At 41.8% G+C, this 17,099-nt stretch overlaps 1 protein-coding gene across 1 annotated transcript in view; it reads left to right on the forward strand.

Annotated features, from left to right (window-relative positions):
• ABCB1 (ATP binding cassette subfamily B member 1) overlaps positions 1–17,099 on the forward strand; it is a 106,213-nt gene that overhangs the window by 71,741 nt on the left and 17,373 nt on the right. Inside the window, exons 19-22 of the mRNA XM_024738489.1 lie at positions 381–458; positions 3,976–4,059; positions 10,713–10,916; positions 16,751–16,851. Coding sequence (XP_024594257.1) covers positions 381–458; positions 3,976–4,059; positions 10,713–10,916; positions 16,751–16,851 — 467 coding nt within the window. The remainder of the gene's footprint in view (positions 1–380; positions 459–3,975; positions 4,060–10,712; positions 10,917–16,750; positions 16,852–17,099) is intronic.

Here is a 17,099-nt window from a genome sequence, read left to right on the forward strand (position 1 = left end):
ATGATACGTAATATAAACCCCCGGTTTAGAGTGCCTTCTGCCTTGGGAACAACTCCCCAGCTTCCTGAGTGACAGACCCTGTTTCACGGGGAGAAATAAGCGGGAGGGGGAACGGGGGACAGAGAAACCACGTCCTAATAAATCCCCAACGGGCCCACCTGGGGAGCGGCAGTGTTGATTTCAGCTGTCCCGGCTCTGCCAGCAGTGCGGCTACCCGCCATAGTACACTGCCACCGAAAGAGAGCCATGCCTTGAAATCGGGCTTTCTGACTTTGTCTGGTGTCCTGCTTTAGCGGTGACACCAAGTCCCCCTCCTGTTGTGTCATCAGCGGCTGGGTCTCTGACAAGTCTTTTCCCTTGGGGCATGTTACTCTTCACAGGGCTACACGTTTGGCAAGGCCGGAGAGATCCTCACCAAGCGACTCCGATACATGGTTTTCAGATCCATGCTGAGACAGGTATGTCTGTTGAGGGCTGTGCCTGGGATATGCAAAACGCCCCGCTGTGCCATGTTGCGGGGAAGCAGTGGGGCGCCGTCTGGTCATTCAGAGCTCCTGTATTGATCTTCCCTCAGTCGCATATCAGAGATGCTGCTGAACCGCCCACCAGGTCAGGCTCAGAGCCCTGCCCTGGGAGGTCTCCTCTGGGTGGGCGCAAGGACGGGGGGTCCCCGCGAGACAAATGGGAGTCTCCAGGGCAGATTCACCTCCAGCCTCTGTCTCAGCAGCTGTAGGCAGAGTAGGTGGAAGCGATCTTCCATGCTTCTCATCCCTTTCCTCTCTTTCTTTCCGTCTTTCCCCTGGGAAACCCAGGATACTTGTGTTTCTTCCCACCAGGAAATGCCTCCTGTACCGTTTCTTTCCACAGATCAGAAGTCATCCCCATGGCCCACTCCCTGCTGCTCAGTTTCTTCACTGGGGCTAGCTAGACTGGTAGATTAATTCCAGCTGCAGTGTTGCTAGCTGATAATGATTTAATGGAATGTCTCTCACACTTAACACCTTCAGAAACCTAACAACAGACAGATGTGAATGTTTTTCTGGGGAAAGGGGGAAGGGGATTCTGGACATGCAACCCAGAGCAGCCCAGTTCAAAGGGGAAAGTTTCTTTAACAATCATGCAAATTTTGTCTGTGACTTTGTAACTTTCCATTTTAAACTCACTAATACTATGATGCTCCATCTGGATGCCCCGGATATGCTGGGCGTACTTGAACCCTGGCTGAGGAACACCACTTGGCTGTGTTGATTTCTCGATGACATTCACATTTTCGCAGCTGTCTTTCGTTCTTCAGTCCTTTCCTACTCCTACCCCTGCCACTTAAAAAGAAGACATATTTATGGGGATTGCTAGCTTGTGACTGACAGAGCCAGGACTGAATCCATCGAGTGAAAGAGCACTGTTTGGTCGAGGGCCCTGTGTTAGAATTTTCGGTCAAACCATATTTGTAAGTGACATTTGATTTAGACTCAAGACTTTGGTCCAGGGCTAAATGCCCCATTGCCCCTACAGCCCCCAGGTCAACTCCTAGGTCCATTATTCTTTGGAAGCTGAGCTGATGATTTGTGTAATGCCCTCTCCATACATTATTAAGTCCAGCCATCACGCATTAAGGGCCTTCTGCTGACAAGGCATAATACTAGGTATTGTAAGGCCTTCACATCAGAATGGTACCTAGTACACGGAAGTTACATTTCAGTGGGGGAGGCACTTAAGCACTGAACAATTTTTAAAAGCAAACGGATACATACTATAAGAAATTATAATGCTGTGGTTATTTCCTTCATTATTTTTGGGGAAAATGATAGATACTGCTTTAATTGCAAATCACCCATTGAGGTAACTTCTTAGGACCATAGTTATTCTTGTAACAGACATAAACTGGTACTTCAAACTCACAGTCTTTCGAGTATTTTTGTATTGAAAAGTGTACGTGGTTTTCCAAAGAAAATCCTATTTTATGTTGAATGCTAAATTTTTTTTTTTTTTTTTTTTGCGGTACGCGGGCCTCTCACTGTTGTGGCCTCTCCTGTTGCGGAGCACAGGCTCCGGACGCGCAGGCTTAGCGGCCATGGCTCACGGGCCCAGCCGCTCTGCGGCATGTGGGATCCTCCCGGACCGGGGCACGAACCCGTGTGCCCTGCATCGGCAGGCGGACTCTCAACCACTGCGCCACCAGGGAAGCCCTGAATGCTAAATTTTAATCTAGATTTCTTTTGTCGATTTTTTTTTTAAACCCAATTGGTTTATTCTGCCCTGAACCACAGTTATCTGTTTATTTGACTTCTCTGTGTGAATGTCTATTAAGCATTCCATACCTAATATTTCCAGAATTGAACTTCTGACTCTCCCCTCCCCACAAGGCTTGCTCCTTTCCTGGTCCTCCCCCATATCAGTAAATGGCGCCTCCGTTCTACCCGTTGTGCAGGCTAATGACCTTGGAGTCGTCCTCGACTCTAGTTTGTTTAATATTACAACAGCCTCCTAACTGGTCCCGCTGCCTCCATCCTTATCCCAGTCCAGTGGGTTCATCACCCGAGAGCCAGAATCATTCTTCTAAGATAAAAAGTCAAATCACATCCCTCTGCCCCATACCTGCTGAAAGCTACCCATATTGGTGAGGGTAAAATCTGGACTCTTTTTTTTTTTTTAATGTTTATTTATTTATTTGCTGTATCAGGTATTAGTTGCGGTGCACGGGCGCTAGAGTACCCAGGCCCATTAGTTGCAGCACAGGCTTAGTTGTCCTGCAGCATGTGGGATCTCAGTTCCCTGACCAGGGATCGAACTGGCATCCCCTGCATTGCAAGACCGATTCTTAACCACTGGACCACCAGGGAAGTCCCTGGACTCTTTATTTTCTTTTTTACTATCCGTGCCGTGTAGCTTATGGGATCTTAGTTCCCTGACCAGGGATTGAATCCGGGCCCTTCGCAGTGAAAGTGTGGAGTCCTAACCACTGGACTGCTAGGGAAGTCCCCAAATCTGGAATCTTCACAGTTACCTATAAGGTCACACACGATGTGGTCCCCACTACCTCTCAGACCTCATCTCCTGTAGTTTTGCCCCCTCTCCCATACACAGTCTACTCTATACCCATTGGTTCATTGCATGCGGGTATGAGAGGAGTGGGAGAGCCCAGTGAGAACAGAAGTCTGTCCAGAGGAAGAGCTGGCTTTACACATTCCCACAGAGGTGCTTTTAAGACTGGTGGCAGGGCTTCCCTGGTGGCGCAGTGGTTGAGAGTCCGCCTGCCGATGCAGGGGACACGGGTTTGTGCCCCGGTCCGGGAAGATCTCACATGCCGTGGAGCGGCTGGGCCCGTGAGCCATGGCCGCAGAGCCTGCGCATCCGGAGCCTGTGCTCCGCAACGGGAGAGGCCGCAGCAGTGAGAGGCCCGCGTACCGCAAAAAACAAACAAACAAAAAAAGACTGGTGGCAGCCCTTACAGCTTTCTTGCTTGTATGTGAACAGATCAAATATGCCTTTTCCTCGGGGCCTTTGCACATGCTCTCTCTTCCTTGTCTCAGATATTCTCATCCTTCTCTTCATTCAAGTCTCTGCTCAAACGTCAACCTGAGAGAGGACTTCTCTCTCCCCTTCCCAATCTATAAAATAGTGCCTTTCCTCACTTTTTTTTCCTTCCTACCCCAGTCTATTTTTCTTCCTATCATTTATTATCACCTGGCATGGTATATTTTTATCTGTGGTTTCCATCACTAGAATCTGGGCTTCATGAAATCAGCGACTTTGTCTTTCTTGTTCACTGTTGAATAGATCCAACACTTAAAAATTATGTTTGGAACAAAGTAGACACTCAAAAAGTTGATTTGACAAATGAAATGGTCTATTTATGACTTTGTCTCTTAAGTCCCTTTCTTGTCTATTCAGTATCAAATCCTGACTGCTTAATGTAGGAGGATAAGTGATAAATAAACCTGACCCTGTCACTGCCCATCATTTTCTGTATCACAGGATGTGAGCTGGTTTGACGACCCTAAAAACACCACAGGAGCCTTGACGACCAGGCTTGCCAGTGATGCTGCTCAAGTTCAAGGGGTACTGACTGCCTCCTTTCTGCTGTGATTATCCTAATGGGCCATTTTGAATTTCAGCGTGAAATTAATTTTCTCCCTACAGTTAATTCTCATCATTAAGAAAATGTTCAAACTTTAACCTATGCAATATATCAAGTGCCTTATGGCAAAAAATGTTAACTCTTTAAATATCATGTACTGTATAGTGTATAGACAGCTTGTAAGCTTTGTTTTGTTATTTGCCATCTTATTTGTGCTATTAACAAAATACATGTGGAAGGATAATTATTTAGAAAAGGAAGTGTTTATCATCATATCATGAAGGTTCAGTCTGCGTTAATGCTTTGCTAATCCCCAGAAAATTATAATAGCTACTGAAAAAAAGAATGTGTGTAGTTGCTGTAAGAAAGTTAAGGGGCACTAAAGTTCAGAGGGGAGCAAAGAAAATCTTAAAAACATTGAAAGAACAGATGAATGGATAAAGCAGATGTGGCACATATATACAATGGAATATTACTCAACCATTAAAAGGAACAAAATTGAGTTATTTGTAGTGAGGTGGATGGACCTAGAGTCTGCCATACAGATTTGAAATAAGTCAGAAAGAGAAAATCAAATTCCATATGCTAACGCATATATATGAAATTTAAAAAAGCGGTACTGATGAACCTAGTGGCAGGGCAGGCATAAAGACGCAGACGTAGAGAACGGACTTGAGGGCCTGGGGGTTGGGGAGGGGGAACGGTAAGCTGGGACGAAGTGAGAGAGTGGCATGGACATATATACACTACCAAATGTAAAATAGATAGCTAGTGGGAAGCAGCCGCATAGCACAGGGAGATCAGCTCGGTGCTTTGTGACCACCTAGAGGGGTGGGATAGGGAGGGTGGGAGGAAGACGCAAGAGGGAGGGGATATGGGGATATATGTATATGTATAGCTGATTCAGTTTGTTGTACAGCAGGAACTAACACAACATTGCAAAGCATTTATACTCCAATAAAGATGTGAAAAAAAAAAAGATTGAAAGAGATGCAAAGAGCATGAAAAAATTGAAACAAAGGTAGAAGGAACAACTTGCTCAGACTATAAAACTTAAAGTCTGCTACTATGTGAATCTCTTTAAGGGATATAACCAGAAACTGTTGAACCAGCAGATTTTGATTTGTGGATAAAGTGACAACTTATCCTTTAACTACAACTGTTTATGACAAAAATCTACAGGATGATGTGGAATTTGGGGGGAAAAAAGCATGTGATCTCTGCCATGTCTTTCCCTCCCTTGAACCTTAGCAATCTTTAGCTTTTAATCTTTCTGTAAGAGTACTATGATTACATTTCTTATAACTAATATATGGGGCTTCTGTAAAAATAAATTAGGTTATGAATGTGGAAGCAGATACAGTTATAAAATCTCAATATAAACTGTGAGCATTGTTGCTTTAATACTTAAAGCAAACAAATCAACAGAAATTGAGGTTTAGCTCAAGCTGTGCAGAATCTAACAGAACAGAACGTACACTGCCTGAAATAACTTGGAACTTCCTAAAAGAGACAACAGCCATGGCCTTCCTGAGCCCTTATGGGATGTCAGATTGTCATAAGAGCTGTGGAAGAAAATGGCAGCAGGATATGGTGGTAGGGGCTTGCTGGTTGTCAGGGAAGGAAGGCCGCAATCTCGATGATGCGGCAACATATTCAAGAGGCATGAAGGAGGGAAAGATGCCGGCCCTATAGATGTCTAGGGTGGCACATTCTGAAGGATCAGCAAGTGCAAAGGCCCTGAGGTTGGAGCGTTTATTTCTACAACTGTTCCCCAAACAGCAAGGAGGATAGTGTGGCTGGAATAAAATGAGTGAAAGGGAAAGTCATTTAAGACTTGAGATCAGCATCATATCTGAAATTATATGAGAAACCATTGTAGGGTTTTGAATATAGGAGGGACATGATCTGAAAGTTTGTTTTTTTTTTTTGCGGTACGCGGGCCTCTCACTGTTGTGGCCTCTCCTGTTGCGGAGCACAGGCTCTGGACGCACAGGCTCAGCGGCCATGGCTCACGGGCCCATCCGCTCCGCGGCATGTGGGATCTTCCCGGACCGGGGCACGAACCCGTGTCCCCTGCATCGGCAGGTGGACTCTCAACCACTGCGCCACCAGGGAAGCCCCATGATCTGAAATTTTTAAAGGCTGCTGTGTGAATAGGCTGAAGGGGTCAGGGAGAGGCAGGGAGTCTATTGCAATCATCCAGGGGGAGGGAAGATAGTGTTTTAGACTAGGAGAGTCATAGTGAAAGTGATAACAAGAAATCAGATTCTGGATATAGTTTGAAGGTACAGCCAACGGAATTTGTTGGCCAGCTGAATGTGGTATGAGATATTAGAGAAAAGGGATTTAAATATGACTCCACAATTTTGGACCTGCACAACTGAAGAAATGGAGTTGCTTTTTAATGAAACTGGGAAGCCTGTTGAGAGAGTTGTGTCTGGGACGTGTTGAGTTTGAGATGCCCACAGTAGACATCCAAGGGGAGATGTCCAGACAGCAGATGGATTTGCAAGTCTGGAGGTTAGCAGAGAAGTCTGGTCTGGAAAAACACATCTGGAGATTTTTCAGCACATGAATAGCGTTTAAAGCCATGAGGGAGGACGAGATAGCCAAGGAAGCGTGGGAGGATAGAGAAGATGGCAAGGTCTGGGCCCTGAGCTCAGGGCTATGAGATGACCCAGCAAAGAAGAGCAAGCATAAGTGGCCAGTGAGGGAGAAGGGCAGTGTCCAAGAACAACATGAAGAGAGCATTTTAAGGAGGGAGCAGTCTAGGATCTCAAATACTGCTGATAAGCTTGTAAGACGAGCAAACATTGTACAACACTGTATCCACCCAGAGGTGCTTATGGTTCGAACAAGAACTGTTTCAGGGGTGCGATGGGAGCAAAAGCCTGATGGGAATGGGATTACGTGAAAGATGGAAAGAGGGTTAGGACACAGTTGGACAAATCATTACAGGATTTTCTGGTAAATGGGGCAGAGAAATGGGTTGGTAGGTGGAGGAGGATGTAAAGTATTACTCTTTTATTTTTTATTTAAATTAGCATAAGAATCAACAAGCTTGGGATTAATCCATTCGGCTAGCTCCCTGGGAGAGCCTTTCCTGGGGATGGTGATCACCGGGGACAAATTGTGTCCTGAAATTTCCTCAGTCATGAATTCCCTAGCTAAACTTTGCTGCCATAACTTTAGTATCCCTTTCACATAGACCTTGTCGTGTACGCTCATGTGGTTTCACCGACACACACATCCCACATCCCATTTAGCACAGGGGGACACGTCCTGGAGGAAACACACTAATTCAGCCCCTTGCAGCCAAACCCTGAGCGGATGCTGTCTGGACACTGTGCACTGGCGGTCAGGCCTTCATAATTCCTCTAAGTCATGTCTTTCCTGTGTTTGTAGAATTAGTGCTCAGTCCTTCCCCTCTGCAGTGTTGTTTGTGAGGCCCTCGGCCACATCCAGGGACTCCATTCTGCTTAATTGCCTATCTGGGTCAGGTGTCTGCTTCTCGCTTGTTTCCTCCAACTCCCACTTTCATGGCCCCAGTAGCACGGATGACACCTGCATACCTTGTATGAGCCAGCCACTCTGAGTCAGAACTGTTCTCCAGAATGTAAAAGTGGCTAAAAAAGAGACCAGGGAAGAGGAGGCAATCAGATTGGGGAGCATCATTGGAACCAGGAAAGCCCAGTATAGCTGTTATCACAAATTGGCTGAGAGAGGACAGGTGAATCCCCTTTATGGCACCAGCTGACCTGTTTATGATAGTGGATACATGTGTGTATGTATATACATTTATACATATATATCCACACACATATATACATATTCACGTGTGTGTGTATCTGTTTCGTAGTGTAATTTTTATGTATATAAATATCTAAGCCAAGCAGTCCTGTCAAAGATCATTGCCACGTAAAACAGGGTGAACTCAAGTCTTTGTGTATATAGTTAGTGATGATGCTTATCTAAGTTAAATTTTTTTCATATTTCACCATCAATGAAACATTTTCTCTGTTGTATTTTTGAGCAAGTAGTTTAATTCTGCTAACCGTAAATCAGAAGAAACTATATTTAAATACTTCGCTTATGAAATTGTGGGCTTTTAAATTTAATTTTCCTGTAAGGATTAGAATTCTGAGAAAAAAGCAAATGAGAGCCATATAGAAGTCAAAAGCAGCTATGTATTAAAAAAAAAAATGTTTTCCCCCCCTGGGAGAAGGTATTTGAGGGAACGATGAAGTTAAACGTTCTTAATTTTAAAAGGAGTTGCAGGAAGTAGGCTTCTTTTTCCTCCAGTAAGCACACATATATTAAAATTGGACTTTAAGCCATACGATGGTGCTTTGAGGAGGAAATAAATAGCCAGAGAGGGGAAAACAGGGAAAGATGGGGAGAAAAATGAGTGGGAGAGCAAGTGTTACAAGTATGTGATAGCACAGTGGGATAAAGACACTGTGAGGAGACTCTTAGTGGGTTTCAGGTATTAAAGCGTTTTGTCTTACCTTGCTTCACTCTTGGACTCTGGTTTTGGAGTATTACCTACTCTCATTCTTACTTTCAAAATGAAAATGACTTGGCTACTACTAATAATCCATGCTCTCCCGTGGAGCGTCCTAGAGACATCTTCTCTGTGTGAGGAATAGATGATGGGACAGTGAGTGTCAGTCTTTAAAGATTGGTAACCAGTGCAATGTCCCTGGAAGCATTAAATCACATTAAGCCAAGGGGCTTACTTTCCTTCCAGCTTAAGGTTCTAGGTCTTTTAGATCATCTTTCATGTACACTAAAGAAGAATTTGTCATCTGTAATACATTTTACTTATTTCTGTGGCCTTGGCTACCATCCACAGGTGAACATTCATATCTGTGAAACTTTAGGTATTGGAGTAATTCATCTGCTGTGAACTTGGGGAATGTTCTGAATGCTTCTCTCAGGTGCTGTGGGAAATGAATTCTGAGTAGGAATTGTACATACGGAGCACAGGAACAGTCTCGACGATCCCTGTGCCACAGATTTACTCCAGGTTGGAATCTTTGACTCTGAGATTGAAAATGTGCAAATACAGAGAGCTGGCTTTGAAGGCCGCTCTACTCTTTGACTTACACCAAGTTTGGCTAAGCATCCCTTTATCATAAGCTCAGTGACTGCATCAAATAAAAATAAATGCTCTGTTATTTATGCTGTTTCTTTCAGCCCTGGTGCAGTTCCCTGGTATAGAATTTAATGTGTAGAGTTACTGGTAGTTTACTTTAACAGCATTTTCCCGTAATTACTGGTTTGGTGTTTATATCAACATAGGTGTTGAATGATTTCAGAAGGTCGATATTGAGACACGGGGCTTGTAAAGAATTCTGTCCTAAAAATTCAGAGCTGACAGAAGCTTTAGTTATTAATCAATGTACCTGCTCATTTTGGGGTTGGAGAGAATTTGTCCACAGTCATAGAGGTGGCAGTGACCGTTCTAGACTGTACTCCATCATGATCTTTCCCTGAGACTGGCCCCCCGTCAGGCAGAGGACATTTGGGGAGTGGAAAAAACATGGGCCATTTCCAGAAAAGCAGATCCAGGGACCAGGGCGGGAATTCGGAAAGGCTTGAGGGCATGGGGTGTTTCCAGGGTAAAGGAGAGGAGTGTAGAGTAGTGGAGTGAATTGACTTTATGTTTCGACTTCTGGCTTTTGAGTTGGAAATAACTGCATGCTCCTGAAAATCATGCTTCAGGCTCCCTCTGGCATATAAGCTGAAGGCTCTGATGCCTGCTTAATATTCTAAATTTAAATTCCATAACTTTCAGCTCTGTGGGTTTTTTTTTTTTTGTGGTATGCGGGCCTCTCACCGCTGTGGCCTCTCCCGTTGCGGAGCACAGGCTCCAGACGCGCAGGCTCAGCGGTCGTGGCTCACGGGCCCAGCCTCTCCGTGGCATGTGGGATCTTCCCAGACCGGGGCACGAACCCGCGTCCCCTGCATCCGCAGGCGGACTCTCAACCACTGCGCCACCAGGGAAGCCCAGCTCTGTGTATTTTTTCTAAACAGTATAAGCATCTGAAATAGGCCAAGAGATGTTGGGTTGGCCAAAAAGTTCGTTCAGTTAGTGAATACATTGTTCAATAAAGTTCTTCGTGAAAATGAAAAATGTTTTTTATTTTTACTTAAAGCTGAACGAACTTTTTAGCCAACCCAGTGTTTGTATACCCTCAATGACAAATACTAGGCTTAAGTTATGGGTAGTTATGTATCTATCTAACACTGCAAATTTCCAACAGTCCCAGTTGAATATAACTGTCAGACTGTTTTATCCTGCTAATTTGCAGAGCTTGCATTAGGGATCATGGTGTCATTGTTTAATGAAAATTTTCTTGGTATTAAAAAATCAGATGAGAGAGAAATATGTAATTGAACTCTGAATGATTGAGCTACTTTTAGTATTTATTCTGGAGTTGTGGAGATCCGCATTTTAGAAACCAAATAGACTTACAAGTAAACCTTTACTTTTTATTTCATAACCGAGGAGATGAGATTTTCACGAAGCTGGATTATCATAATCCTTAAAAAAATATATAAGCATGGATTTTAAAGATAATATGAAAGTGTCTCTCTGACAGTGTTTTGTTTGTTTGTTTTGCAGGCTATAGGTTCCAGGCTTGCTGTACTTACCCAGAATATAGCAAATCTTGGGACAGGCATTGTTATATCCTTAATCTATGGCTGGCAGTTAACACTTTTACTGTTAGCAATTGTACCCATCATTGCAGTAGCAGGAGTTATTGAAATGAAAATGCTGTCTGGACAAGTACTGAAAGATAAGAAAGAACTAGAAGATGCCGGGAAGGTGAGTCAGATGGAGTATAATCGCTGACCTAAGTAGAGTAAAATATCCTAATCAGTGTCGTTCAGTTACAAGTACTTCCTGAGCTCCAGGAATGTTTTTATAACCATTCCTCAGAGCGGTCTTATTTGACGCTTGTTCAGCGGTTGAAAACTGAAGAAAAGTAACAAAACAAATTCTTAGACCCACAGACTGACAACTAATTTTGTCAGGCTTTTCTAGTTTCAGGCGATTATCTTCACACTCCTCCCTCCCTCTTTCTCTGGAGCAAGCAGAAATCCATTGCTTTATTGAGGAAAGGAGACCCATTTAATTACATATGAGGGGGGGAGATTTAAAAAAATGGGAAAGTCTTAAAGGTATTTATTCTGTCTGGCTTAAAATATTATCATTCTTTCCCTTTCATACACCTCCTCCCTTCATGTTATTTCTGTTTACCCTTACCCTAATACTTTTTTTTTTGAGGGGCGGTGTTGTATACTTGTCTGTCTGTTGTTGTTGTTGATTTGCATTTTGCGTCTCCCTTTATTTTTTAAAGAGTTTTTACTTTACAGTGGCGTATCGTTGATTAACAACGTTGTGTCAGTTTCAGGTGTACCGCAAAGCGATTCAATTATATATATACGTGTATCTTTTCTTTCTCAGGTTCTTTTCCCATTTAGATTATTACAGAGTATTGAGCAGGGTTGTTGTCCTGAACAAATGCTTATATGGCAATGGCTTTACTTCTCAGGGTGACCCTGTGAGACAGGTTCTATTATAGCTCCTTTTTCAGGTGAGGCTGTCACAGGCAGGTAATGCCACCAATGCCTTAGAGCTCGTGAGTTTAAGTTTCAGAGCCAGGATTCAAACCCAGACAGTCGTACTCCCAAGTTGTGCCTCTGTTAAGAAACGAAGAGGTCTGCAGATGGCGGAAAAGAATCTGATACCATGTGATCTGTATCATTGTAGAAATGAGTGGTCAGAGCACCCCCAAAACTGGGGCTACCATCTAGGATAGGGATACATCTATCAGTGGACCCTTCAAGGTTCCCAAGAGTCAGGGCAGGGACCCAGGCAGATCCAGTGGCCCAGGTGTCTGAGGTACTTTGCCTCTGGACCAGGCAGCTCACGAATAGGAGGAAGGAGGGGGTCCTGGAGGTTGGTTAATACCACTCACACTTTGTCCTCCACCTCCCTGCCATCTCCTCAGAATTTTTACCCTGTGGGATTCCTTCAGGAAACTCCTCTGGACCAGCTTTAGTGCCTCTCAGTGATTGCCAGTGAGGGAAAGACCTCACGTGAAGTTTCCCTTCAGGCCATCAGAGGCCCGGTCCTTAGGTTCAGCAGGATGGTGCGGGCCCCCAGGTGTCTGGAGTCCATCCTGTGACTAGTCACTTCATTTAATCCTGTACTTTGTTGGTTTCTCCCCTATGGTGTTGACTTTTCCTCTGATGAGAAGATGGAAAAAATGTGTATAAAAAGAAAGTGCATTACTCTTTTATAGTGTCATTGTTTACTGAGATGTTCAAAATGTCCCAGAAGAGTCTTAGGTTGTTCGTAGGAAGAAGATGACCGATCGGAAGTTAATGCACTGCAAACCACAGGTTGGCACCTTCAAAGTGGTGCATCAGGTTTAAGACTCTGGGAGTTCTGTCAGAGGGGACAGGGGAAGGGGTGCAGATGGAAATAGATACATGTGAGTATGGCAGGTTTTCTGGGTAAAGGTTGGGAGTGAGGTGAATGTTCTGCTCCATTGGTGGTTCATGAGAGAGGAAACTGCAGGTAGGGAACGTGGTGGCTGCTGTACCAGCCGGTCCATGAAATAGTAAAAATCAACTCCCACCTGATCACCATTCTCAGGTTACCGTTTATTGCCTGTTTATTGTATACCAGACATTCTGCTAAGAGCTCTACATGCATTACCTCATTTGACACTCTCAATAACCCTTTTGAATTATCCCTGTTAGGTAATAAAACCCAAGGTTCAGAGAAGTCACACACAGCAGCCTAACTGATCTGTCTGCTTTCTATATTCCTCTTACAGAAGGCACAGTCCTCTCTTACAAACACAAACAAAATCATGCTAACCTTTAACTCCTGCAGTGGCTTTTTTTCACACACACACACACACACACACACACACTGTATTTTATTTTTACAAGAGATAAATAAACTGACACCAAGCATTGTAAATGGATGAACACAACAAAAGCAACAATGATTGCAATTACGAAACACGAAACACTCTCATACTATGTCATAATATTGACATTCAGGCCAGTAATCCTCCACTGTAACAGCTCCTTTACTTTGCAGTGAGAATTGATTTGTATATTTTTTGCCTCTGAGTCCTTGTGGGATTTTTTTTTTTTGTTCAAATAGAAAGTCACAAAAATTATCATCATCCTCATCAGTTCACTCAGTCCCATGTAATTAATCTTTTTTCATCTTGATCTTTTGTTAGCACGTTTATGAGTTCATCAGTTTTCCATTGGAGTTCGGAAAATGCTTATTCATTCAGTTCAGCAGTATAGTCAGTTACCAGAAACCTGTGCTTGTCAGAGTCTTTTCCTTGAATTTCTTGACGATGAAACCCTTTTATAGGAACATTTTTGCAAAAGCATCAGAGTACACCCAGAACTGTCTGTAAATGACAAAAGACTTAAAAATGACCACGGTTAAGGATTTGATGAAAGTTCATAATAATGCAATTGAGAAGGATATTTAGTTATTTCTGAGATACACATTTTCAAGTAATAACTAGAATTATGCCTTATAACATTATACCAGAACATATAAGATTTTTAGAAATTTCATGTAATGTCTGGAACATTTATATTAACATATTTCCGTACAAATAACCCAAAGAAAGTTTAGCATTAGTTCTTTTGTTTGTTTGTTTGTTTATTCTGCAGGTTCTTATTAGTCATCAGTCTTATCCTCCAGTGGCTTCTGATCACACTTGCAATAAAATCAGCCCTTTAATCCTGGGCTATAAAAACTCTGCATGACTCAGCCCCATGACTTCTCTGACCCTGTCTTGCACTAATGTTTCCCTCACCCACCCAGCTCTGGCCTCATGGGCCTTCTTTCAGTTCCTAGAACACTCCAAGCTCGTTCCCTCTGATCTTCATATCTCAGAATTATTACTCTTCAGAGACGTCTTTCCTGGCACTTGAATTAATTCCTGATACTTCTCAGCACTTTATTTTTTTCCGATTTCTTTATTGATTAATGGTCTGTCTTCCCTACTAAAATGGGGACCAGGACCGTATCTGTTGGTTTGCCCTTAGAGGGACAGAGCAGGCCCGGGATTCCAGAGCAGGATTGTGTGATGTTAGAGCCAGCTGATAACCTCTACCTTGCCTGTGGTCTGTGTTCCATCGATTTTGTCACATTATTATTGACGAATGAACATTTTTATAGAATAGATGCTTTTTCTTTTTAGAAATAAAAGCTGTAATCAGTTTATTTGAGGGTAGGAAGAGAAGTGTGAGTTTTTTCTAGAAATATATATGTATTTTTTCCTTTCTTAAAAAATTGTTTAGTACATGATGATTTCTGAGGAAAACTCAGTGCTATTTCCTGTTCTTGAATTACAAGTGCTCTCTCTTGATAGTGGTTACTGAATGTCTATTTAAAAGTCTTGGAGCGCCCCCCCCCCCAAAAAAAATAAAAGTCTTGGAGCAAATGAAGCTGCAAGAATGCAGAGTACTAATTAATCCTTTTCCTAATTGCTTCATCGTGTGGCAAGATAAAGGCAGTTGTTTAGTGATTATATTGTTTTACTCACTTTTCAAGGTCTGTAACTCATAAACTCTCTTTTATTGGGCTGTTCACTCTAAAAAGCAATGACATTTATAAACCAGTCACAAACAAAACAGACCTGCCTTAGAAGAATGTGTGCAGAAAATATTTCTTAAAATCATTACACTGAAATTTACAGTAAAGTCTGTTTTTCAGCAGACATTGTTATAGTTTGTTGAATTTTCTTACTGATGCAAAAAACCACTTTGTTTGAAGCCTTATAATTGAAAATATTTCTACCATGGGTCTGAACAAGGATTGTCTTTGGGGGTTTGACTGGAGGTCAATTTTTTCCTCTAACTTTTTGCTTTCTACACTTTTAGCATTTTCTAAAAAGAGTATATACTATTTTTATAATATGTGAAGAATTTTATAAAATATTTTGACATAAATTGAATCTGGACATTTTCCTGTATTGTTAGTAGCTTATGGTAAACATAGTGCAATCTTCTTGCCTTGCTGGCTTAGAGTATAATATTTTTGACTTTATTTTTTAAATATCTTTTTGTTTTGAAGATTATGGTATTAATTTTTTTCTTCTAATATTTTTTGCATTAGTCTTTAAAACCAACAATGTCATATCAAATATCCACTATTATCTTTGAAGTTAGGTATTTGTGTAGGATTCAGTAAAGAATAAGTAAGATTTTGGGTTTGTGATTTTTTTGTGTGTGCTGTAAATCACTCTCATGTAATTGAATGTGTCTGTATTAGAATCAGTTCTGACCAGTGTAGAGGCCAGAGAAAGGAAGAACGTGTTAAACAATAAGGATAATTTCTCTTACTGATTTATAATTTAGACTTACAATTCTAAAAATTATTTCTCTTGGAATTAGGGTTAAGAGGGACTTCAGAGACCCTCTTGTCCATCCTACTCATTTTACAGATGAGGAGAACAAGATAGAAGGGCACTTCAGGGTCTCATGCTGGTGCAGGCCGCAATCTCCTTTTGTACACTGATGTTTTTTGTATTTTCCATAGCTCTTTTACCCAGACTCCAAAAGGTGGTAAAGGATGTATTTGTCCTAGTCAAATAGCCTTGTTGGAAGTTAAATTCAATTAAAATATAGATAGAAACTTTCTGGAAAACCAATTGATAATATGTGCTGTGTTCCTTAAAAAGTAGTTTATTCCCTTTGACCTAGTAATTTAACTTTTAAGAACTTCTCCTAAGAAAATAATTCAAAAAAAAAAAGAAAAGAATTCAATATGGACAAACGTTTATGTATGAAGATGTTTATCACAGCATTATTTTTCATAAGAATTGAAAGCTCTGTTCAGCAGTAAAGGACTGCTTAGCTGGCTGGGGTAGTAAGTGGCCCTTTAAACATCCCGTTGTTAATGTATATTTAATGACCTTTGAAACGTCTCTTTATTTGTTAAGGTAAAAAAGAAGGCTATGGAGCCAAACATAGAACTTGAGCCCAATTTTGTTAAACAGGTATAGTTTAGAAAATAACAACATGTAAGCTATTATGCAAAATACACCAGTATGTAACTTTTCATTACCTTCTCTGTCTTTTCAGTATTTTCCAAATATTCTTTAGTTGTCTCAAATGCCAATTATACAGAGAAAGATATAAACATTACATTTTATAGGTATTTTAATAATATTATAATTTAATGACATTATAATAACTTTTATATATATAATAATTATAAACTTTAAATGTGACCATCATAGAAGAAAGGGCACTGCAATGGAGATAAAATACGGAGTTCTTAGGTTAATTTTGCTACTGTAAATTTTGCTACTGTAAAGCCATGTGGCTTTAGGTAAGGGCCTTCATCTGTTGAAGCTTCAGTTTCTCTTTCTGTAGAGAGGAGTTTGAATTAGCCCATCTTCCTTCCAGACCTAAATCTCGATTTGATAAGTCACTTGGTATCCTTTTCTATAGCAAAGACGCTCAGGAGTCATAATAAATATTATTTAATATGTAAATAATACTTATTAATAAAATTAATTTTACGAATCTCTTATATGGAATTCAAACTAATTGCCACTGTTGGCCTTGGTGCCTTTAGTAATGGGACATTCTCTGTTACAGATTGCCACGGAAGCAATAGAAAACTTCCGAACTGTTGTTTCTTTGACTCGGGAGGAGAAGTTTGAATATATGTATGCCCTGAGTTTGCAGGTACCATACAGGTAATAACCACTGAAGAGTGGGAGGGGAGTATGGGAAGTTTTTCAATCACCAGATTTGTTTTCAGGAAGATTGCTTTGGCCAGAAGGTAGGGAACAAGTGGAGAGACTTCTAGAAGGGAACCAATTGGGAAGCAATTATAATTAATCCAAGAGAGGAATCACAAGACCTGACCTAAGGCAGGGACATCTCTGAGGCAGAGCCTGTAGGAGCAGATAACTGAGGGGAGGGGAGGGAGAGAGGATGTTGA

Source organism: Neophocaena asiaeorientalis, unplaced genomic scaffold (genome assembly GCF_003031525.2).
Source record: "Neophocaena asiaeorientalis asiaeorientalis breed wild unplaced genomic scaffold, Neophocaena_asiaeorientalis_V1.1 scaffold89, whole genome shotgun sequence".
In the NCBI taxonomy this organism is placed as follows: Eukaryota; Metazoa; Chordata; class Mammalia; order Artiodactyla; family Phocoenidae; genus Neophocaena; species Neophocaena asiaeorientalis.